The following is a 22,025-nucleotide window of genomic DNA, read 5'->3' as shown; positions in this document are numbered from 1 at the left end:
TTTTTTGCTGATAAACTGTATAAATGAGTGTCTAATAGTACTGTAGTCAGTATTTGGTACATCTACTGCATACTTTTTTTTAACCCAAATCTTTGGTTTTCTTATTTTTTTAACTCATTTTTGTAATAATCTTTCAGTTGTTTTATATTTATGATAATTTATAATTTCATGACTTTGTTTTCTGATTTTAATTTATTTCTGTTTTTGATCTACCTGTATGTGAAGCGCTTTGTGATTCTCTTCTGTGCCAAATGCTATACAAATAAAATGTACTTACTACATCTTCTGCCTGAAACAGTCAGCATTTTGCCCTCTTCAGGTTAAAACTCTGCTCTGTATTGAATTTGACTCAGCCATTGCTGTTGGATAAAGCAGTACATCATGACATAGTTAGTACAACATGACTGCTCCACTCCCACTTTGGAGTATAGGCATGTTGAAAGTTATGTTTTCATCTGGGTAATAGCACACATGCACACAACACTGGAGAGCAAAAAGAGCTTCCACACCCATTATGCAGAGCAGTTCCACGCTATCAAATCTAACAAAATAAAACCTATGAATTTAGATATTACATTTAATACGTCTTTGTGCAGAAGATAAAAAAGATACACCTCAACATTAATAGTGTTTCATGCAAAGGTTCCAGATCTGTTTGAAATAGCTAACAAGCTGAGGGACAACAGTCCTCAGAACTGGCCGCCAGTTCAGCGTGGGGATACCTCCAATTTTGTGAGGAACTTGCCTGGACTTCACCCAGCTGAAGCAAGCCAGAAGCTGGGGAGCAGGACAGTGTGCCTAAAGAAGCAGCCTGCAAAAAGTTCAAGATCTACCAGTAAAAGGAGGACACACTCTGACTTTTTTTTATTGTCAATAAAATAAAACATTTTCATGAAATCCCCCCTGCATAAAGTAATTTCAGCAGTTTTATTCTGGACATTTTTCAGCACCTTCCAGAATGGGCCGTTTCAGGGCTCTGTATCTTTATGAAAACAAGCTGGAGCTGGCTATGCTGACCCATCCCCCATTCAGGCTGCTATGGGCTGAGAAGCTCTGATATCTTGGAGGGGCTCTGAGTAGAGCCGCAGGTGAAAGAGGTTTTCTGCCTTCAGATTCTTTTAAAATCACATTTTTCTTTGACATTTACATACGCTTGTTTTCTGTTACCTTTAACTCATTCACTGCCAGCCGTTTCCTGATCGCTAACGGCCTTCGCTGCCAGCGTTTCTCACCGTTTTTACTGTTTTTTAAGAGTCACAGAACGTTGCGCGCTAGGATTATGTTGATGCCAAAACAACCAAAACAAAGCGGAGACTCGCCTCTTACATCAGGAAGAATCCGCGTGTTTCGAGCGTTATCCGTTCTTTCATATTCCGTTGTTGAATTGTGATCGGCAGACGCTTTTCCGGTTCGCGCCTCACTTTTTTTACAGGAACGGCCCAAAACGATCTCCTAATACATGGATGTGTTGCTTCATGTGACGTGTGACGTATGCGGATGAAGATCGGCTTCAGGGCTGAGATGTTTGTTCTCTCAGCGCAGTGGCTCGTTCCGATGCTAAAACAGTAAAAAAAAATGCAAATGACGACTTTAGTCGTCAATGGCAGTGAATGAGTTAAAATAGTTTTTTTAAACAGTCAGATTTCATTTTGTATATTTTGAATGGGTAAAAAAACTCGAATACATATTCATATGAAAGAAAATCTCATTAATATTTCAAATTCAACTGAAATACCTATGCTCTCTGAATGTTTGAATGTTTCCTTTATTAATTAATTTTAGTTTGGCAAAGGTCGGAGTGCATGCAGCATTCTGTACATTGTTGTATTGCACTATAAATTGTTTTTTTGGACAACGATTGGTCAAAAAAAGCTATTTGTCTTCAGTAAATAAAATGATAAAATAAAACATTAAAGCAATATTTGGGTAAATACATTTCTGAGAGACAAAAAATGAACACAAATGATCTCAAGTGCTGAATATTTATTGAAATGTCAGGATGTAGGGCCACTATAATGGTATTGTGTGATAATTAGCTGCGTGCTGCTGCGGTTGGCTTATTTTCAGCACCTCTCTGATCACTTGAGACGCTATCTAAGAGCGATCAGTCGCAATTTGCTGCTAGAATAGAAAACCAGCAGGGGTGAGAGCTCAATGTGGCAGTTTAAAGTTGGCAATTCATTAATGCTTACACCATGACCACAATCCTGCTGCAGTCGCATATGCATTTTTACAAACAACAAGAAGGAATGCACTTCTGCTGGCTCAGAGTGGCTGCAGGTGTTCAAATCCAGGATTCAGTCGTGGCACACAGCTGCCCTGTTGAAACAGTGTATTAGTCTCCCACTGATTCTGCCCATTTTTTCCTGCTCTTTTACTTAATAACCCAAGTTTCAACAAAAGAATAAAGATTTTAACCTATACTTTCAGAAATGTTTGGAGATTTATAAAAGCAGGAACTCTTTTGCTTATATGTTCATGTTGTTGTAAACACATGAGCAAATCTGCGTCGGTCTAAATAAGAGCATGATCTCCCTCCACATGCCTTAAACAGAATAAAACACATCTATGATAGGTCAGGTGATGTTTCAGAAATATGGAGCGAGTGTGTTTGCATCTTGTTGATCAGAGTGACGAATTGGCGATTTCTGCAGGGCATCACCTCCCTCATGAAGATGTGGGGCAAAAGAAAACCTTTATGAAATTAATGGTCTATAGAAACCTGTGCAGGGTTGAATATTGTGCCAAATGCAATTTTATGTCAGCATGAAATTTATTCTGCTAGGAAGTAATTGATTGAAAAATATGAAACCAAATGAATCCTTTTGACTTTTACAGCCTCACATTTGTTATACATATCAGCTTAGTTTTAGTCCCGGTTGGCTATTAGTAAAGACCTATTCTTACTTTTTAAATGCTTTTATTACTTGAAGATGACATGAAAGCAGATACAAATGTCACTATAAAAACACAGATGCAAGGATCACATTTTTCAAATCTAAACCAGAGTGTCCAAAATGTTCATGTTCATGAATCTCATGGGCCAATTTTTATTTGTTTTTTAAACAAAGTCAGGGCTGCACAGTGGCACAGTGCTTAGCGCTGTTGCCTTGCATGCAGCAACAAGGTTCTGGGTTCACATCCTGGTCTGGGGTCTTTCTGCAAGGAGTTTGTATGTTCTCCCTGTGCGTGTGTGGATTCTCTCTGGGTACTCCGGCTCCGGCTTACTACCACGGTCCAAAAACTGTCAGGTCAATTGGTGTTTTCTAATTTGTCCTTAGGGGTGTGTGTGTGTGTGTGTGTGTGTGTGTGTGTGTGTGTGTGTGTGCGTGCTTGATTGTTTGTCCTGTGTGTTTATGTGTTGCCCTGCAACGGACTGGCAACCTGTCCAGGGTGTATGCCGCCTGCCTGCCTAAAGACAGCTGGAGATAGGCACCAGCCCCCCTGCAAACCTGCGACCCTGTGTGAATAATCGGGTACAGAAAATGGATGAAAAAAATGCAAACATTGTTTCATTGTCATTTTTTTAACTTGCACTCAAAATAGATCTAAAATAATGCTAATTATACTAATCTAAATACAAAATGTCAGCAATTTACAATTAATTCACAAGAGACTAAATTCATGCATGTATGGGGTCATTAACACATCACTTCAAGTCTGTCAATGGCGCCCGGGCCACACTTTGGATATCCTTGATTATCATTCAGCAAAATCTGATCAGATAATAACTTATTGTGTTCAGATATGCATATAAATAATACATATTTGAATGTGTAGGGTTATTATTAGCTCAATATGTAAAAAAAAGCAATATTTGGAAATGTTTTTATTTTTCAAAACATCATATAAATAATATTAAAATCGCTTTTTTCCCTGTTTGACTGAGAAATTATTTCAACAATAGTACGTTTGTATGGTACATTTCAAACACAAAGGCAATTCAAAGTGATTTAATGAAGCAAGGACATTAAACACAATACATCAAACAAAGAAATGCTCCTTTCAGATTCAAGAGATATGTTTTAGTACATTTCTGATTTGTATAATAATGAATAACAACATGGAATCTGCTTTATAGAAAATATAATTGACTCAGATCCATTTCAGTTGTTCCCCTTTTAATTTCATCAAATAACCCTGCAGGGTTAAAAGTCACAGTTGTTCACTAGTGTGATTAGGAGGCGCCTCCCCCTTTAAAAGTCTTACATTTTGAACCAGTCAATTATCCGTGTGTTCCTGTGAAGTAATGAGCTGGCTGCTTGCATCACTGTGCGGCGGTGACGTGCAGCGTCTGGGAGCTGTCCCAGGAATCATGGTGCTGAAGCTGCAGCACCGAGCCAGCAGCCAATGATCACCGGAGAATCAATCCGGGGCTACGGATGCCTTCAAGCCGGACCAGGACAGTCCGACGCCCGTGCTGGATCCTTACTGGATGGATTCAAACCTCCCCGGATATGAAGATGCGATGACTTGTGATTGAAAACCTCTCGGAAACGAATCTGGGGGAGAAAATAAACACAGAAACAGGGAATCGCACAGAAATCGAGCTAAGCAGGTAAGACTGGATTCGCTTCCCAACATGGCACGACATCACTGACTTAATAAAGCTGTCGACAAGAACCTGCGCTCCTCTGATAAAAAAACAACAACATTTTGTCTTTATTAAATGTGCATTTTTTAATTACAATAGCTTTCGTTGTAGCTCGTTGCACCAGACAGGTTTAAATCATCTCGCTGTGAATGTGAGGAGGGGTGGGGGCTGTCTGGATAGTTTATTTTATAGCACGCTGAGCATTAAGGCCATGAAATGACAGCGAACTAACCTACAGACTTGTTACTTGAATTCTCACTCCCATCAGTCTAACATTTGCTTCCCTCTTTCAGCTGCTTCGTTTAGTGAACTTAATGGCTTCAGACACTTGTTTGCATCCATGGGATTTATTGGATTTTTCAGTTTTCATCTTTCTGGGAAGAAAATAAGAGACACGCCTGGATTATTAGTGACACGTTGAACTGCCAAATAAACCTGAAAAGGCTGTTTTGAACCGAAAAACGCCCAGATTCCCCCCGCAGCGACACGCCAAGAAGTGTCTTCTTATGAAGGGGGTGCAAACAGCTCACGTCTTCCAGCACCTTTGTGTGGAGCGGCTGCTGTGATCTTCTGGCCGGAAACAGCCCGATGCTGCGCAGCCGGGGAATGCTGAAGAGCCGCTGCTGCGTCCTGCTTGGCGACCTGAGGGTGCTCCTTCTCGGGCCACCGGCACCGCAGACACCGCTGCCTCAACTGACCCCCATGAGCGGCCAAGCGTCCGAGAGCCATGAGGCGAGCGTTACAGTGCCCGACAACAACAACACGTTGACCCGGAACCACGCGGGCGCGTCTGCCGTCGGGGCTCCGGGCGCGGAGCGACCGGTGTCGGGCTGGGTGGATGCTGCAGAGCTGTCGGCGGCTCTGCGCGGCTGCAGCAGCTCCTCTGATGACTGCTCAAAGGGAAAACTGGAGGAGAGGTTCTCTCTCACCAGCTACACGGAAAGTGGCTTCAGGACACCCGTGTGCAGGATCTGTTTCCAGGGACCAGAACATGTAAGTCACAAAAGGCTTTAGTCAGAAAGCACATCTCACCTTTTGATCTATCAGCCAAGGTGGGCCCAACAGGTTTGGTCCCACAAAGATTTTAATGGCTTCTTAATAGGTTTTTTAGAGGCTCCCAGATGGTTATTCATACATGGGCCTGGTAAAATATCTGTGGGCAAACACTCATAGACCATGGACAAAAATCATTGTCCAAAATGCAGTCGGAGGGCCATTTGCGGCCCACTATTTGCATAGAATGGTGAATTCTGTTTCTTTATTTGACTGACACTTTCCAACATTTTTATGTTCAGATTTTCATATTTTAGAACTTTTTAAGAAGTACAAGATTTATTTTTGCATTTCTTTTAACAAAAAAAATCACATTTCAGTGACCTGCAAAGCTCATTCACTTGACAATGCTGTGGCTATAGTCTTTTTTTTTTCGTGTCCTGTCTGGCTGTGAAGCAAACAGAATTAATGTTTGAATGCTGCGACAAGCCTTTCAGATTTACTCTCAGGTGGAGCATCAAAGCGTCTGCTTTAAATGTCACGCCTGATACTTAAAACTTTATTTTTATTTTTTTATTTTTATTCTTTTGAATGCTTGTAATTCACGGAGACAGAGGTGAAAGAGAAAGGAAGAGACGGGGGGGGGGGGGGGTTTCCACAAAAATAAACAATCAATGATGAACAAGACTGCTTCTAGACCTGCAACAGGAGAAAGAAAGAAAAAAAGAAAAGGGACACACAGCAATACATCAGGAGCAAGCTATCACTGTGTCAGCTTGATGCAGAAATGTAAAATCAACACTGTTTTACTGAACAATCACGATAATAATTCACAGTGCATTAAGTGCCAACCACAGCCGACATGTGTTGAACGTTCCCAAGTCCATACTTATGAGAGCACCATGTGAGCACCTGTGTGCGTAGAGAGTGTGAGGGACCACAGATCTGCCCCCCAAAGATGCATAAGAGATGGAGGGAGCTCCAAGTCTCAGAGATCCAGGAGCTGCCCCAGAGCACAGGGACCCCAGGGAGACTGCGACCAGAAAAGCCCCCGCCCCCCTCGAGAGGCACAGAGGATCGCCTCGGGGGGGCCACAATCAGCAGCCGGCAGAGTCCCGGGGGATATCAGCGGCAAGCCCACAGGCCTGCCCGCAGCCTCCCATCCCCAAGCCGGCCAAGCCCGGAACCCAGCGACCCAGGATCCAGGGATGACCAGCCTTGCTGGGGACCCAACAGAGCCCAGGGACTCAGGTCCCACCAGGCAGCCACCGGGATTAATCAGGCAGACGCCAAAAATCTTAAACCCCCTGACCCGGGAGCCACGAACACTCCGGCAGACCAAGGCACCACACTCCACACCAAGTGTGACAGGGGGAGGGGAGGCGAAGATGCATAGCAGCAAAAGAAGTCCCAGGAGAGGGGAGGAGTCAAAGACCCCACCTGACATATACAGTCATACACAAACACAGTCACACACTCCCTCCCTCCCTCATGCTCACACATGCACATACAACCTAAAACGTACAAAAATGCACTCCTGACACCAACTCATACTCCCCATACACACCCTATTCACTCTGGTCCTGGTACTGCTGCACAAAGGGGACAACCATCACTGGTTCCCAGAGTTCAACCCTTTCTGCTGGGGTGCTAATGAGCAGGCTCCCCCGCCCAACGCCGAGCAAAGCGACCCACCATCCTAGACCCCAGCCAGATGGCCAGATCCCCCTCCTAGACTCCAGCCCTGGGAAGCCAAGCAACAACAGAGGTGTGCTAAGACCCCTGGTCTCCCTCCGCCTGCTCCAATACTATAGTGTTAGTGCGTGTTGAGGTGTATTCGTGGCTGTGGTGAGCGGGCATCGTCTGGCCTACGCCAGCTGATGCCACCACACCACCCCTCTTCCACTCACAGTCCTCTGTGTCTAAATGCAGTTTAAAATTACAAGTGGGCACTGGCACCTGGGATGAGGCTGAAAGATCCCCTTGCCAAATGAATGTGCTCACTCCCAAGGCCCTTGTGGCTATAGTCTTAAAAAGTTTGGACAAGCATGCAAATTGATTATGCGTAATTATGCATCAAAGCTTGTAATTAGAAAAACTCATACAAAGTACTTAGTAAATTGTATACTGAAGCTGTAGTAAACTGTAAACACTTTGTACTGGTATGCACACTTTATATGCTTAAGAGCAGTTGTTCTCAATCCTGGTTCTCAAGGGCCAGTGTGCAGCACATTTTGGTTGGTCCTCAGCTCTAGCACACTTAGAGCTCAGTGGATGACTCACATGTGCAGCAGCTCATCAGGCTTTGCAGAAGCCTGTTAATCACCTGCTGATTGAAATCAGGTGTGTTGTAGCTGGGTTAAAACTAAAGCATGCTGGATACCGGTCCTCCAGGATCAACTACAATTTTAAAGATGCCAACACAAAAGTAGTCTAATTTATTTCATATGAGGCCCACCCATGGATGCTAGCTGATATTTCACAGTGCAGTGTAGATGGTGGTGGACCCATGAGTGGTGGAGCTGGACAAGGAGGCAGAAATGCCAGATCAGGTAAAATAATAAATAAAATGGATTTAATGAATGGCTGGTAGGAGGATACAACAGGAACAACATAACAGGGTTAAAACATTTTGACAAATGACAAGTGCAAAACAGGGAGTATAAATACACAGATAATCAGAAATACATGGGTAGGATAACAAAGGGCAGGTGAGTCTAATAAACTAGGGGTAAACAAGACCAAGAGTCAGGGGTTGGAGCAGATCCTGACAGTACCCACTCCCAAGGGGTGGCTCCTGACACCCATGACAGGATCCCCCCCTAGAAGGAGAGGGTGAGACAATGTCCAACATAAGTCCAAGGACCTGGAGCTCATAGGAGGGGAGCATGAAAATCCCAAGACCTCACAGCAGGACCCTGAGGGCATGGCAGCGAGCTGGGGCCTCTCAATCAGGCGGCATGGCTGGACCACAAGACGTAGATCCAAAGATCTGGAGATGGCCGGAGAGTTGATGTACTGTAGAGGAGCAGAGCGAGGAAACCAGGATCAGTGGCAGGTACTCGACAATCCGGTCAAAGCAGGTGCGCATCAGGATACACTGGGTCCACAGGCAGAGGCTCAGGTTGAAGGGAAGCAGTAGAGGAGCGGGGAGACGAGCCCTACCACCCAGAGAATGTTGGCGTGCGTAGGGGGTCTACTTCACCAGATCTGGAGGACTTCCACAGCTTCCTTGGCAAAACCAGGACAGGGTGGGCAGCACAGGAGAGAATGGGTCGTTCGACCACACGGAAACAGCCAAGATGCGCCGAATCCCTCTGTAACAAAACTCCTTCTGCTGGAATGAAGACAAAGCAAAAAAATAAATATAAAAAATCCTCCAGGCAGGTGTTAAGGCTCATCACAGGGTCAGGTTGGTCAGATCATTCTGTCACAGTGCAGTGTAGATGGTGGTGGACCCATGTGTGGTGGAGCTGGACCAGGAGGCAGAAATAACAGATCAGGTTAAAAAAAATGGATTTAATGAATTATGGCAGGTATGATGATACAGCAGGAGCAACGTAACAGGGTGAAAACATAACAATGATCTGACAAAGGACAAGTGCAAAACAGGGGTATAAATACACAAGGATAATCAGAAACACATGGTTAGCATAACAAGAGACAGGTGAGTCTAATAAACAACTAATTAGGGGTAAACAAGACAAGTCAGAGGGGTTGGAGCAGATCCTGACAGGATAGGTTCAAAATGCATGAATTTAACGACTAATTCCCTTTTTTAACACAGCAACAAGTTCATGGATGCATTATTTTTTTATTTTTTAGTCTCCTGCAAGCTTTTGTTGCAGCACAGCAGAACCAGGCTCTTCCTGAACCTTATTCCATTGCTTTAAACAGACAGTAGACATAATGACAGACCTCATCCTGGTGGCTGACAATAAGTGAAGCTACACAGAGATGCAGAAGATCCTCATTATAGTCAAACACATCAAAGCGCTGCACACATGACAAATATCAAACAATACCTCTGGTTCTGCTGCTCAAACCTGGAAACGGACACAAAATGTGAATAATAGGAACAATAATGCAGAGAGAACAGAAGAAATGGGCCTTCAGGTTGATCACGCTGCACTTTTAGAGCCGTATTAATGTCACACTACATCAGCCGGGAGAGAAAATGTAACAAAGGTGGTTCCAATAAAAAACATTCAATTAGATCAGAGGGAGACGCTCTGCAGCTTGAAGAGACATCCGATACACCGTTTGACAGAGTTTTTGAGAGCACCTAGATGAAAACGTCACACTTCCATCAGTTTATTACGGAGCTGGTAAATAAGGCCTAGTCCACACGTAGCCGGGTTTTTTTTTAAAAACGAACATCCGCCCCTCCAAAAACTTGCATCCACACCACCTCGTTTAAAAAAAAAACTGTCCACACACGTACCCGGATAAATACGTTGTTAAGGACATTCCAGACCTGTAGGCGGCAGTACTTCCCCCGTTCTTAACTCGTCCTTCGTCTGTGGTCTTCCGCAAGGAGCAGTAATTCCGCTTGCAAAAACAAACAAGCAAAAAGCGCTTGGACAATTGATAAAGCGAGCGCAGCTCTGAGGGCATCCATGCTGTCGGCTAGTGTAAACACATGTCGCACACGTGATGTCAGCATTTTTTTGTCGCGGAAAGTGACGTTGCGGACCTTAAAACTCCGGTTTTGTCTGTCCACACGCAGACACCCAAAACGGAGAAAACGCAGATCTTCACTTTGGCCGGAGTTTTTAAAAAGATTCGTTTTCGTGTGAAAAAACTCCGTTTTCGTGTGGATGACAGGCCAAAACGTAGAAAAATATCTACGTTTTGGCAGATCCCCGCCTACGTGTGGACATGGCCTTAATCAAGAAGAAAAATAATTTTGGTGTAAAACATGATTGCTCTCACAGTTTCTTCCCCAGCAGAGCTACAGTATGGCTTATAATCTCTCTGTGTTTCATCTACTAATTACTCCAACAGCAATTTAGAGTATCAGTCCACCTCTGGGCTCAGACTTTGTAATTATTACTAACATGTGGCCTATTAGACAAGGCGTCATCATTGTTTGGTGGAAAAACTCCACAGATAGTCAGCACGCTCTGTAGTGCATACAAAGTACCGCCTTGGAAGAAGAAAAAACTGAAAATCACAGCATTTCCCATGGCCTCCTCCAACACATCTCATTAATGCATCTTTCAGATGCTGCAGCGAGTCGATAGCACTTGATTTCGTCCTCTCTTATCAATATGCATGGTTTTGTCTTCCACAAGCCTCTCCTTTTTCCCCTGTTGTGTGTGAGTTGTTGCTTTGGGTGGAGTCCAGATATGGATCAGCTGAGATGTGAATGGGTACAAGGAGAATTGGATGGAGGGATGAGTGTATCTCTGTATGTTACAAGCAGCGTGGACATCAGTCATCCCTCTTATGCCTCTAGGATGTCACATAGAAGCAGTCAGGCGGTATCGGATCTGACAGTCCACCTCCAAAACACTTCCATCTCCAAGGCTGAGGGTCGAGACAGAATAAAGAAAGGAGGCAAAGGCAGAGATTTTGTTTTCCTGAAGCATCTCTATGAACAAAATGGGCCCTGGACGTCTGTGAGAGGCAGCCACTGACAGATGATTCTGATTTAATATAGAATGAAACAAATCTGTGTAATCAACACCCTGTCAGGTGTTTTCTGCTGCCATTTTCTTCTGCAGTCAATACTTTACCATCTTAAAGGCCAGCTTAATCCCTCCTTATAAATGTGTTAGGATTTTGTAAAGTCAATTTAACAAGATATTAGAATTTTCATGTCTAAATCTCATTATACACAAGAAAACAAAGGGGACATGTTATGTCGTTAGTTCGGTGGTTGATACAAAACATGTTTCTGAGGTTCTTTGCACAAATCCCCTTTCACATAAAGAAATTTCAGCAGTTTTATTCTTGACATTTTCAGTACCTTCCAGAATGAACTGTTTCAGGGCTCCGCCATGCCCACAAATCCCCAAATCAGGCTGCTATAAGCTGAGAAGCTCCAATATCTCCGAGGAGCTCAACGTAGAGTTGCTGCACTTCGAGTAGCACCTCTCTCTCTCTTACGTGAGAGGTGGTTCTATGCTAATTTTCCCATTAGTGAAATCACAAATGGGGAATTTTTGAAACAACTCATTTTAAGCATAACACTCCTGAAGCAAAACACTTAAAATAAACCGATGGACAGATTTTCTTTCACGTTTAGAATGTTTATGGAGGAAGTAGATACCTACATGGCAGCACAAGAGGGTGCAAAAAATGAATTGTGCATAATAAGTCCTCTTTAAAAGTTCTTTTTGAAACTTGACACAAAAACAAAATGAAATGCAAAAACCTTAATCCTAGCACTTTTGTGTTGATAAATGATGGAGTTAAACACACACATGATCTATTGTGAATAAACCAGTTTCTGCCAAATTAAATGCTATTTCTGTATCTTTAAAATTGACAGATTTAAAGCAATTATTGTATTTTCAAGGGTCGATTAGCGGCGGTGGCCATCTTGAATTGGGTTTAGTCGAAAAATTAATTAGAGTTCTGAGAGTTTCAAGAAAAATTCTGTCTAGTCATTCGTATGATTTGTTTTACTGTAGCAGTCAGACAAAATAACACACCTTATATGCACAGAAACGGACAAAAACCTGCCTTTTGGCAATAGTGACCACTTAAAGTGTCACGATGGTCGACTGGGTACGGGAGTTGAACTCGGTAAGGATGTTTGACGTCTGGATTATTCGGTAGAGAACTCTGATCAGGGGTTTCAATGAAACGATGACTGAGTGAAGAGCCGGTGCGGCGTCTTCCATATATAGGCTTGGGTGTGACTGGGAGAATGCCGGGAGTTCCCGCGAGGAGCTTGCTGGGAAATGTGGTCCAAGATGGAGGCCGGTTAGCTAGGAGAGGCCGGTTTGGGGGCTTGGGTTCTGACATAAAGACCTGAATGTGCATAAAATCTGATGAATCTGTTAAATAACTTTTATGCATCACAGCCTAACCTAAACCAAATCATCAGTACTGCTACTTTTGAAGCTTCTAGTAGTATCAGATAAAATCACATACATGTACACACTTTACTTACGTGAAACATGTTTCAACTCGTTATTGTTTGTATTTAGGTAAAGGTCGGAGAAAAGCTTCACACGGGGATCTTTGTCTGCTTGCACGCTGTGCTCCCTTTTATTCAGGTTCATGCTTTCAGACGTTGACCTTAGCCTGCTCTATTAAAGAGTGGGCACACTTTCTGCTTTACGTCCAGATCATAGAGACCTTTCAGGAGAAATGCAAGTAGAATTAAAATCCTAGCGAGTAAGCTAATAACTAAAACATAAATAAATATTTTGTTGTGTAACAGATCATAGAAAAGTCAAAAGCGATCACCTTTACCGTCCAAAAGCATTAAAAAATCAGCTATTATTAATTAATCTGAGCAGATTTAGTGTTTTTTGAGCACAGAGAAGCATTTAGGGATGTTTTTAGCATCTTTTTTATTATTTTCACGAGTGCCCTGCTGTTGGGGTTAAGAGACACGTACATAAACACGTCTCTTTTTAGGGGTTGTGAAGTTCACAGATAAGAGATGGAAATTCATACAGCTAATTTGAGAAACCTTTCTGCTTACTTCTTAATTTTAGAGACACATTAACTGTCACTATTGGCCTAATGGTTTCCATAAAAGCATGATTATGGGCCATTATGGGTGAATACATCTAAAATTATGCGATCACCATTTAGAAACTCTCTCCTTTAGAGTTGGTGTCCTGGCGATGGTTAGAAAACAAATGTGTTGTTGATGTTTTTGCAAAAAGAAAATTGTTTTCGTTTCAGTTTCTGCGCCAGCTAGATTATTATCCTAAAATTCCCCTCAGGCGGAGTTCACTCGTATCGATTCCAGACTCTTGTGCAAATAGCTGAGCCTAATTTATTTTCACACCATCGTACATCAATTGGTAGGGTCTTAATTTTAAAAGGAGGAAATTAGCCGTTCTGTGTTGTTTTGGAATAACGTGGCCGAATAAATCCCCGCTTGTCCTCCCAGCTCATTGCTTTATTGCATGTTTTCCTTTTAGTGACGATTTGATCAACAAAAGGACATTTAGTTACCACGGTTTGTCTGCGTGGGCTGCAGTGCCACGTTTGTTATCAGCCTCTCTTGCTTCCTTCAGCCTGGGTTGTACCCGAGTGATCCAAGTTTCGGCTCTTGGCTGCGATCAGGCCAGTCGCAGCGAGCATCACGAGTCCCACTGGACACGACAGAAGTGTTCTGGTTCTCCTGCCAACACACTCCCACCCTGACCATCTGTAGACGAGCCTCTTCTCCTGCGACTCCCTGAGTTTCTCCTCTCTTCAGTAGGGCGCTGCTCCATCTGTCAGAGATGTCAGCACGACGGATAAATCGTTTTTTTGGATGACTCCATTTTCTTTCTCTCTTTTATTTTTTGTTTCTTTTCTTACGTTTCCGTTTCTATCTCCGTGCTCATTACAGACAAGAGGGAATTAACCTTCTAATTTAATGCCCCAGCTTAGAGAAGAGAGATTTTCTCACACAAGGCAAGGTTGGCTAATTTATATTTACATTCAGTCCAGGTTTTTTATCTTTCTCTCTCTCTCTCTCTCTCTCTCTCTCTCTCTCTCTCTCTCTCTCTCTCACATTAAGATTTAAACACCCTCAGAAAGATCCTGCTATGATTTTTATTTAACCAAGTTTGCTAAGAGCAGGTCAGGACCAAGAACACCAGTTGGGTCATCGTCAATATCAAGATCTACTTAAACAAGCTTGGGCCTGCAGGGTGAAGGATTATAAAACTCTCCTCCGTTCAGGCGTAATAAGGCTTAAGAACAGTTCAGATAAAGTATAAAGATGTGATTGCAAAGCTAACGAACTCCATGGTTTGATGCAAAAAAAATGAACAAAATGTGATTTCTTTGGGGAAAAAAACTGAAAAAAGACAGAAAATACAAAATTATTTCTATAAAATACACTGAAGTTCAACTCCATCTTCTTACAGAGGCTGATTAGAAGTTTTATTTGAGATATTTTCTGCACTAACGCAACATACAGGCCTTCTTCTTCTGAGATCAGTCAAACAGCATGTGGTCGTCAGTGGGCTGACATGATGGATTTGGGACGCCCTCGGCATTAAAACAATCTGACAGTGAGTGCAGGGATGTCACTGTGATATTAAAAAGTGTATGGAAAGCAAAGTCAGACACAAAATATGCTAAAGGTTTCATTAAAAAAATCAAAGAGATGAAGGAGTTTGGCACAGCAGCATTTCTAAGAAAACGTATTTTTGGAGCAAATATAAAAAGTAAAGAGGAACATATGATTTATTTTATGTTTCAGTAGAAACTTTTATAACTTTACAAGACATCTTGTGATGAAAATGTCCGCTGGTGTCTGATTTGGCACCTGTGGGTTGCTGCTTGAGGCCTTTTGGAACCAATCATTTTGGGTTTGGAGTATGGTTTTTGGGAAACTTTGCTCTTTTGAGGACAGTCAAAATTTTTCATCACGGATATTGAGAGACTGCACGTGTCAAATAAATACGTGTTTAACATTCAAGGTGCTTTATTTGTCATTTTTACAAGAAAATATGGCATTTCCAGGCAATTTGGTACTTGTTTTGCAAAACGTCTTGAAAACCCTCTACAGTCTCCTGCTCAATTACAACATCTACATAAAAGATCAGCAAATAGATAAACTAAAAGAGGATAAGGAAGCAGAGAGGCATATGTAGAGAAAAATGAGAGATAAGATAGATGTGCGCCACTGATTTATTGAAAAAAACATCAAAGAGAAACGATCAGTGTCGTTGTCCTCACCTGTTGGGAGTTTTAATGCACCGTTTCGTTAAAAAGCTGCAGCTTCAGAATACCTTTGGAGATTAGTTACAGTTTGTTCTTTCACAGAAGCTTTAGCATCTAATCCTCCACGCTCAGCGGCTCTGGTAATCAAGTGTTTTGCCTATCAACTAGGTGTAAAGAAAAGCTTTCATTTCACACCTGAAAGGACGCTCTGCTGTAAAACGATGCTGTGTGTGTGTGTGTGTGTGTGTGTGTGTGTGTGTGTGTGTGTGTGTGTGTGTGTGTGTGTGTGTGTGTGTGTGTGTGTGTGTGTGTGTGTGTTGATCTATCTGCTCATAGGAAGATCTTGTAAAATCAATAAGGAAGCAGAAAGAAATGTGACTGTATGTATAGTTTAATTTGCAATATTGCATGTGGGAGGAAATTTGAGAAAGACTTTGTGCTTGTTAGTGATTACAGCAAGCTCAGACGTCTCACACACTGAGTTTTGTATGATTAATTGAAAATAAAACGGTATTCATGCAGGAAAATGACTCTGAGTTGGTGTTCCTTCTGCAGGGGGAGCTTCTGAGTCCGTGTCGCTGCAGCGGCTCGGTTCGCTGCACCCACCAGCCATGCCTCATCAAATGGATCAGTGAGAGAGGGTCCTGGGCCTGTGAGCTCTGCTACTACAAATATCAGGTCATCGCCATAAGCACCAAGAACCCGTTACAGGTAGAGCAAAAATAATAAAAAGCTCCAGATGTTTTCAAATGTTTGCAAGTCAGGGATTATTTGTCAAAAATGTAAACAAAACAAAAAAAAAACTGAGGAAATGAATGTTTTGCCTTGTCCCATTTATTCTCTGCTCTTCATGTCAAAACCTGTGTGGGATATCAAACATAAAACAATTTTCAGGAATCACACAGTCAAAGGCGCAACTAGTTTTGCTTTGATCCTAAACTGAGGGGGGAAATTAGGCTTTTTCAGTTACACAAGGTCTTTCCCTTTGATCCTTTTAAACAGAAAGATGGTGGGTTTTTTTTTGTTGTTGTCATTTTAGCTATGGTTGGTATGTCAGGGAGGTATGTGAAATTCAGATTTCTGCTTTAATGGTCCTCCACCTTAAGTTTCAGACTACACGTCTTTGTGTTTAATCAAAAGGAAGCTTCCTGGCTCATTACCATGAGCTGTTGCAGTTTAGAAGTGTGAACATAAAAATATAACCTTGCAGTAGTATATCCACACAGCAGGGCTCTAAGATCTTTAGAAAACCGTCAACTTGTAGAAACCTGGGTCAGAACCAAACAGGGTGAAGCTGCTATGGCTCAAACACTGAAATCTATACCTCCAAACTAATATATTCGTCCAAGATTGTTGTAACAGCAAGTTAACGCTAACATGAGGCAACTGATGCAAAATGAGACACGAAGTAAAAAGATAAACACTGTTAGCTTAGTTCAGTTGCAACAAAGCCAGGCCACCACCAGTCTGTGATTTCATAGCTTCCTTCAGCTCCCTCAAACTAGTGCAGGCCACGCCACCATAGCTCTTTGCTCCACCTCCAGAGACATTAGTGTCTTACTTTTACTTCCAGGCTCTGTCATCATGCCAACAGAAAAAGCAAGCTTCTTTTTTCCCAATTGTGCTTTTTATTGATGGTTGGGGAACTGGAAACCTAACTGCTAGCCTTTATATGAGCTATCAGCACAGCAAACGCCACCCTGACTGTTGCAGCTCCACCTTTCACTTGTTCCTACTCAAACCAAAAGCATTGTCTAAATGGTAAATGGTAAATGGCCTGTATTTGATATGGCGCCGTCTAGAGTCCTGGAACCCCCCAAGGCGCTTTACAACACAATCACTCATTCACCCATTCACACACACATTCACACGCTGATGGGGATGAGCTACGATGTAGCCACAGCTGCCCTGGGGCGCATTGACAGAGGCGAGGCTGCCGAGCACTGGCGCCACCGGTCCCTCCGACCACCACCAGCAGGCAACGTGAGTTAAGTGTCTTGCCCAAGGACACAACAACAGCGACAGACTGAGCGGGGCTCGAACCTGCCACCTTCCGATTACGGGGCGAGCACTTAACTCCTGTGCCACCGTCGCCCAAAAAATGTGTTTAGTGCAGTTTCTGGTAGAGGGCTGTCCGATGTGAAACTACTCAAGTTTCTGGCTCAGGAACCACTGACACCAGTTTGAAAGCAATAGCTTCAAGTGTTAAAACTCTTTGGTGTTACTTTAAAAGAGAAATATGATCAAATCTAGTCTGTAATTGTCATGTTCTGTGTCTCTGTGGTCCCCAGCCCCCTCCAGGTTCCCTCATGTGTCCCCTAATCTTCTGTGCCCCCCTGTTGGTCCCCAGCTTCTTCAGGCTTCCCTTTAGTCGCGTCACTTATCATTAGTTTATTTATCTTTAGTCTTTGCTCTACAGTGTTTAAAGTTCAGGTTATTTGAGTAGCTTTGGTTTAGGATTTAGATTTGGTTTTCTCCCCTGCTTATTTCTGCTTCTTCCCTCAGTTCATTAGTTCCACCTGTGCCCAATTCCCCACTCACCTGCTCCTCGTCTCCTATCACCCAGCCCTGTTTACATAACCCTGTCTATGTCTCAGTATTTGTCGGTCCATTGTCGTTCTGTTCCTCCTTGTGAAACTCTAGGTTTTGCTCATCAAAGAGCCTTTTTAAGCTTGGCTTCCTGCCCCTTCTTGGATTTTTGGACATTGACTCCTAATAAAGGATTTTACGTTTTACTACGCTCCTGCCTTGAGTCGTTCTGGGTTTCTGCATCTTGGGTCCTAACCTCCTCCTGGCTCACAACGTGACACTAATGTATGTTTTTGCAGTGGCAGGCCATTTCTCTGACTGTGATAGAGAAGGTCCAGATTGCAGCAGCCATCCTGGGCTCCCTGTTCCTCATGGCCAGCATCTCCTGGTTAGTTTGGTCGTCTTTCAGCCCGTCGGCTCGCTGGCAGCGCCAAGATCTGCTTTTCCAGATCTGCTACGGCATGTACGGCTTCATGGACGTTGTCTGCATTGGTGAGAGCTGCACACAAAACACTCACGTCAGGGTTTTCAAGGTTACACTCATTCATCTGCAGTTAATGGTTGAAAAGGAATATTGAGCGATTCTTTTTAATCCAGGTGCACTCAGCAGACAAAAGTAAACGTCACAAGTCTTTAGCAGAGTCTCTAATTTTACCTGAAAGCTGTCTGCAAATATTTGTGAATGCAGTGAACCAAATATACTATAGAAACTCAGTGTTAATCTATACAGCACAGTCAGCTGCTTCAGACCAGCATGGATGCTTTACTGGTTAGTAATTGATATGTTTAACTTTAAAAAGTTCAAAAATTACTTCAAGTTAAAGTTTTGACCTCCCTCAGATCTCATGAGACCAAATAAAACAAGAAGCACTGAAGCAATTTCAAGTGGGTGTTCAAAATAAGACAAAAAATAAAATTATTTGTGCTGTAGGAAAGCAGTCGCCATGTTTTGGCTCTCTGCATCAGATTAAGAAAACTCCAGCTTCCTCTGCAGCAGACAGCAGGGTGAGCGGAAGGGGAGATTGATTGTCTCCGGATTGGTGCAGAGGAAGGACAGTGCAGTCATTAAGTCGCCACTTTGCAGAGATTAACTTGTCACCTTTTGGATGCTGAGACCTGATTATCCAACAAAGGTAGAGCTGGAAAGAGGCAGAGCTGAAGGTTTTATAAGTAACACCTCACATCTGAGGACAATGTTGTGCTGTAGCTGTAAAATCCAATTCTTTATGAGTTATATTAAACTTTATTGTTTCTATTGATGGTAGTAACACTTTAGCACTTCCCATTTCACACTTATGGGTAATATAAACACATGTGATAGATTTTAAATGCATCTGCTGACAAGATGGGTGCTTTTTGCATTCATACTTTTAAACGTCACGTTTATGTTTGAGCACCCCGTTGCAAAGCCAATTAAAGTCTTACAGAAATCACAGAATGCACACTCATTTATCTTTATACAACTTTAATGCAGAATTGTTGCTTTTAGGTGCATGCAACTGTTGGTGCAGATTGGCTTCAATTTTCCAGATACTGAGTCCAGTAAACATGAATCAATAAGCAATTTTGGACTGAGATAAGATGTTATCGAACAGCTGCAGAGAACAAATGCATCGTTTTTGCAGACTTGAATCCAGAAATGGTGGTTGTTGTCTCATAAGCTGCTTCATGGCTTTGCTTTATCGAAGAAATAAAGATTTTATCTCTGCATTAATTGAAGTACATGAGAAATTAGTTGTTTTGTTTCTCCTCCTGGATCAGCTGATCCTTCTGCAGGCTTTAGGCCCGCGGACTGCTGAGGTATCACTCTGTAGCGGTGTTTAAAGTGACGGTTTGCATTTTTCTTGGCGATAGGGGGCAGTAGATGCTTAAATCATTACAGGCAAGCAGTATTTTTGTGTTGGAGTAAGACCTTACCAACAGATGCCCATTAGGGTCAAAAAGCCCTGGGGAGTGCAAACTTCAGCAAAATAACAAACACATTAGACTCCCTTTTATCACTGGCAACGAGTGAAGTGGTAAATGTGTAAAACAACATTTAAGAATGGTGAAAGTTTTGTAACTGTTTGAGTCAGTGAATGCATTTTGTCCTCACGGGCTCCCGTTCTAGGAAGCATGGCATCTAACATGGCGTCGCTCAGAGACTTGGACCACTTCCATGTACCGGTACTTTAGACCTGATTTTTATAGTTATGTTACAAAGCTGCCAATTTATTTTTATTTTTTCCAACAACTGGGCATCATTTCATTAATTTTAAACCACATGTTGATGGCTATTTCCAGAAATTAATGGTAAAAACTACACATTGTCTCTTTAAAGACCAGGTTTACTGAAGAAGAAAAACTTGTTTTTGGCATACGATGGATCACTCTTGAGTTTAACATGCAGGCTGAATGTGAAAATAGCCTTTTAAATTTGTTTGTATTTCCTGCATTAGCTGCTGATAGAAAATCAATGGGGATATGGTCAGGTCAGACAAACCCTCACAGGTTAATGTCACACTTTTAATTTGCATTCTTGGCTCATGACTGCGGAAAGCTGTTAAGTTTTGCAGCCAGGAGAGAACAGAGCGTGTCTTAGCTTGTGGAGTCGTGGTGGATGGCTGCTTATACTGAGCCAGGATCCTCTGGAGGTTTCTTCCTGTTAAAAGGGAGTTTTCCGCTCCACTGTCTCTAAATCCTTGCTTAGTATGAGGATTGCTGTAAAGGCACTGACACTAGTCAGTGACTTGATGCAATTAGCTGGGTTCCTTATTTAGGAAACTTTTTTCTGATTGGCTTAATGAACTGACCTGTATTGGAATGTTAACTATGTGAATGACTTGAGACGACTCTTGTTGTGATTTGGCGCTATATAAATAAACTTGAATTGAATATAAGCTAACCATTAGCAATAGTTTCTCCACACAGCAGAACTCTTTCAGTCTTGTGTTATTAGTGGAGATAAAACATCAATGTTGCAGAGGGAAGAGAGGCAGTGGAAGAGTTAGCCAATCACAGGACAGAATATTAATGGGTAAGACATCAAATCCTGCCCTTTTTCTGATCCCCACTCTGGCTATAACTTCAACTTCCTGAAACAGAAGTGCCAGAATGTTTTACTCACAGAACGACCACTGCTAATGTGTTGAATATATGAGTGAAAAGATGGTGACTTTGTCTTTCTGACACTCTTGTCCCAACAGCATTAATTGTCCACGAGGGACCTTCCGTGTTCCGTATCTTCCACCGGTGGCAGGCCGTGAACCAGCAGTGGAAGGTTCTGAACTATGACAAATCCATGGACAGCTATGACCTGAAGGCCACTGTGGACAGAACTCTATCTCAGCCCGGTCAGGGCTTCCAGACGGGGATCGGAGTCTCCACCTCCACCTCCTCGTTGATGGTGGTGGCCTCCACAGTTGACGACTCCACGTCTACAACCGTGGTGGCGGCAGCAGGAGGATTTGGATCCCATTTGGACCCTGAAAGCAGTGCCGCAATGCCAGACCAATACTGTCCCTACAACATCCTCCACATACTCAGCCACCTGAGGCAGCCGGAGGCTCGCAGCCAACCCAGCAATAACAAAAGAGAGCTGGTCATGAGGGTCACAACAGTCTGAACAGTCAGATGAGGCCTTATCTCACATGGAGCTGAGAGATTTCTGAAACGGCTGACGGTTAATAAAAAAAGGAAAAAACAAACCGGAACTATCCTAACCGCACTGGATTGAGACTATATTTTCTTTTGAAATGCGTCTTTATGTCCTTGCATTGAATAAAGTTAAAGTGGTTTGATTTGCAGAATTGTATGGAAAATGGTTATTTTGATTGAAACACAGGGGCGCCTCCGGAAAATTGATGGGGTGGCCAGATGGGGCCAGAGAAATTTTTGGGGTGGCACACCAAATTTGTCCTTGTGGCAACTGAGAGAATTTAGAATGTGGTGAAGGTGTGGTGTATTGCATTACTCCATTCGTTTTTTTTTTAAGTGTATCCAAAACATTAACTTCAATTTTACAAACATTTCAGAAAACTACATTTGTCATTTAAAATGTTGTTCCAAATTTAAC

The 22,025-nt window shown here is 42.7% G+C and overlaps 1 protein-coding gene across 1 annotated transcript; it reads left to right on the top strand.

Annotated features, from left to right (window-relative positions):
* The first annotated feature begins 5,042 nt into the window (after window positions 1-5,042).
* marchf4b (membrane associated ring-CH-type finger 4b) lies at window positions 5,043-21,759 on the top strand. The gene is made up of 4 exons (XM_015966665.3): window positions 5,043-5,587; window positions 15,998-16,153; window positions 18,271-18,463; window positions 21,157-21,759. Exons 1-4 carry the CDS (start codon window positions 5,183-5,185, stop codon window positions 21,573-21,575), a joined length of 1,173 nt encoding a protein of 390 aa, XP_015822151.1. The 5' UTR covers window positions 5,043-5,182; the 3' UTR covers window positions 21,576-21,759.
* The last annotated feature ends 266 nt before the right edge of the window (window positions 21,760-22,025 follow it).

This window comes from Nothobranchius furzeri, chromosome 14, assembly GCF_043380555.1.
Source record: "Nothobranchius furzeri strain GRZ-AD chromosome 14, NfurGRZ-RIMD1, whole genome shotgun sequence".
Classification (NCBI taxonomy): Eukaryota; Metazoa; Chordata; class Actinopteri; order Cyprinodontiformes; family Nothobranchiidae; genus Nothobranchius; species Nothobranchius furzeri.
Note: the sequence above shows the minus strand (reverse complement) of the source record. Positions and strands in the feature narration are given on the sequence as shown.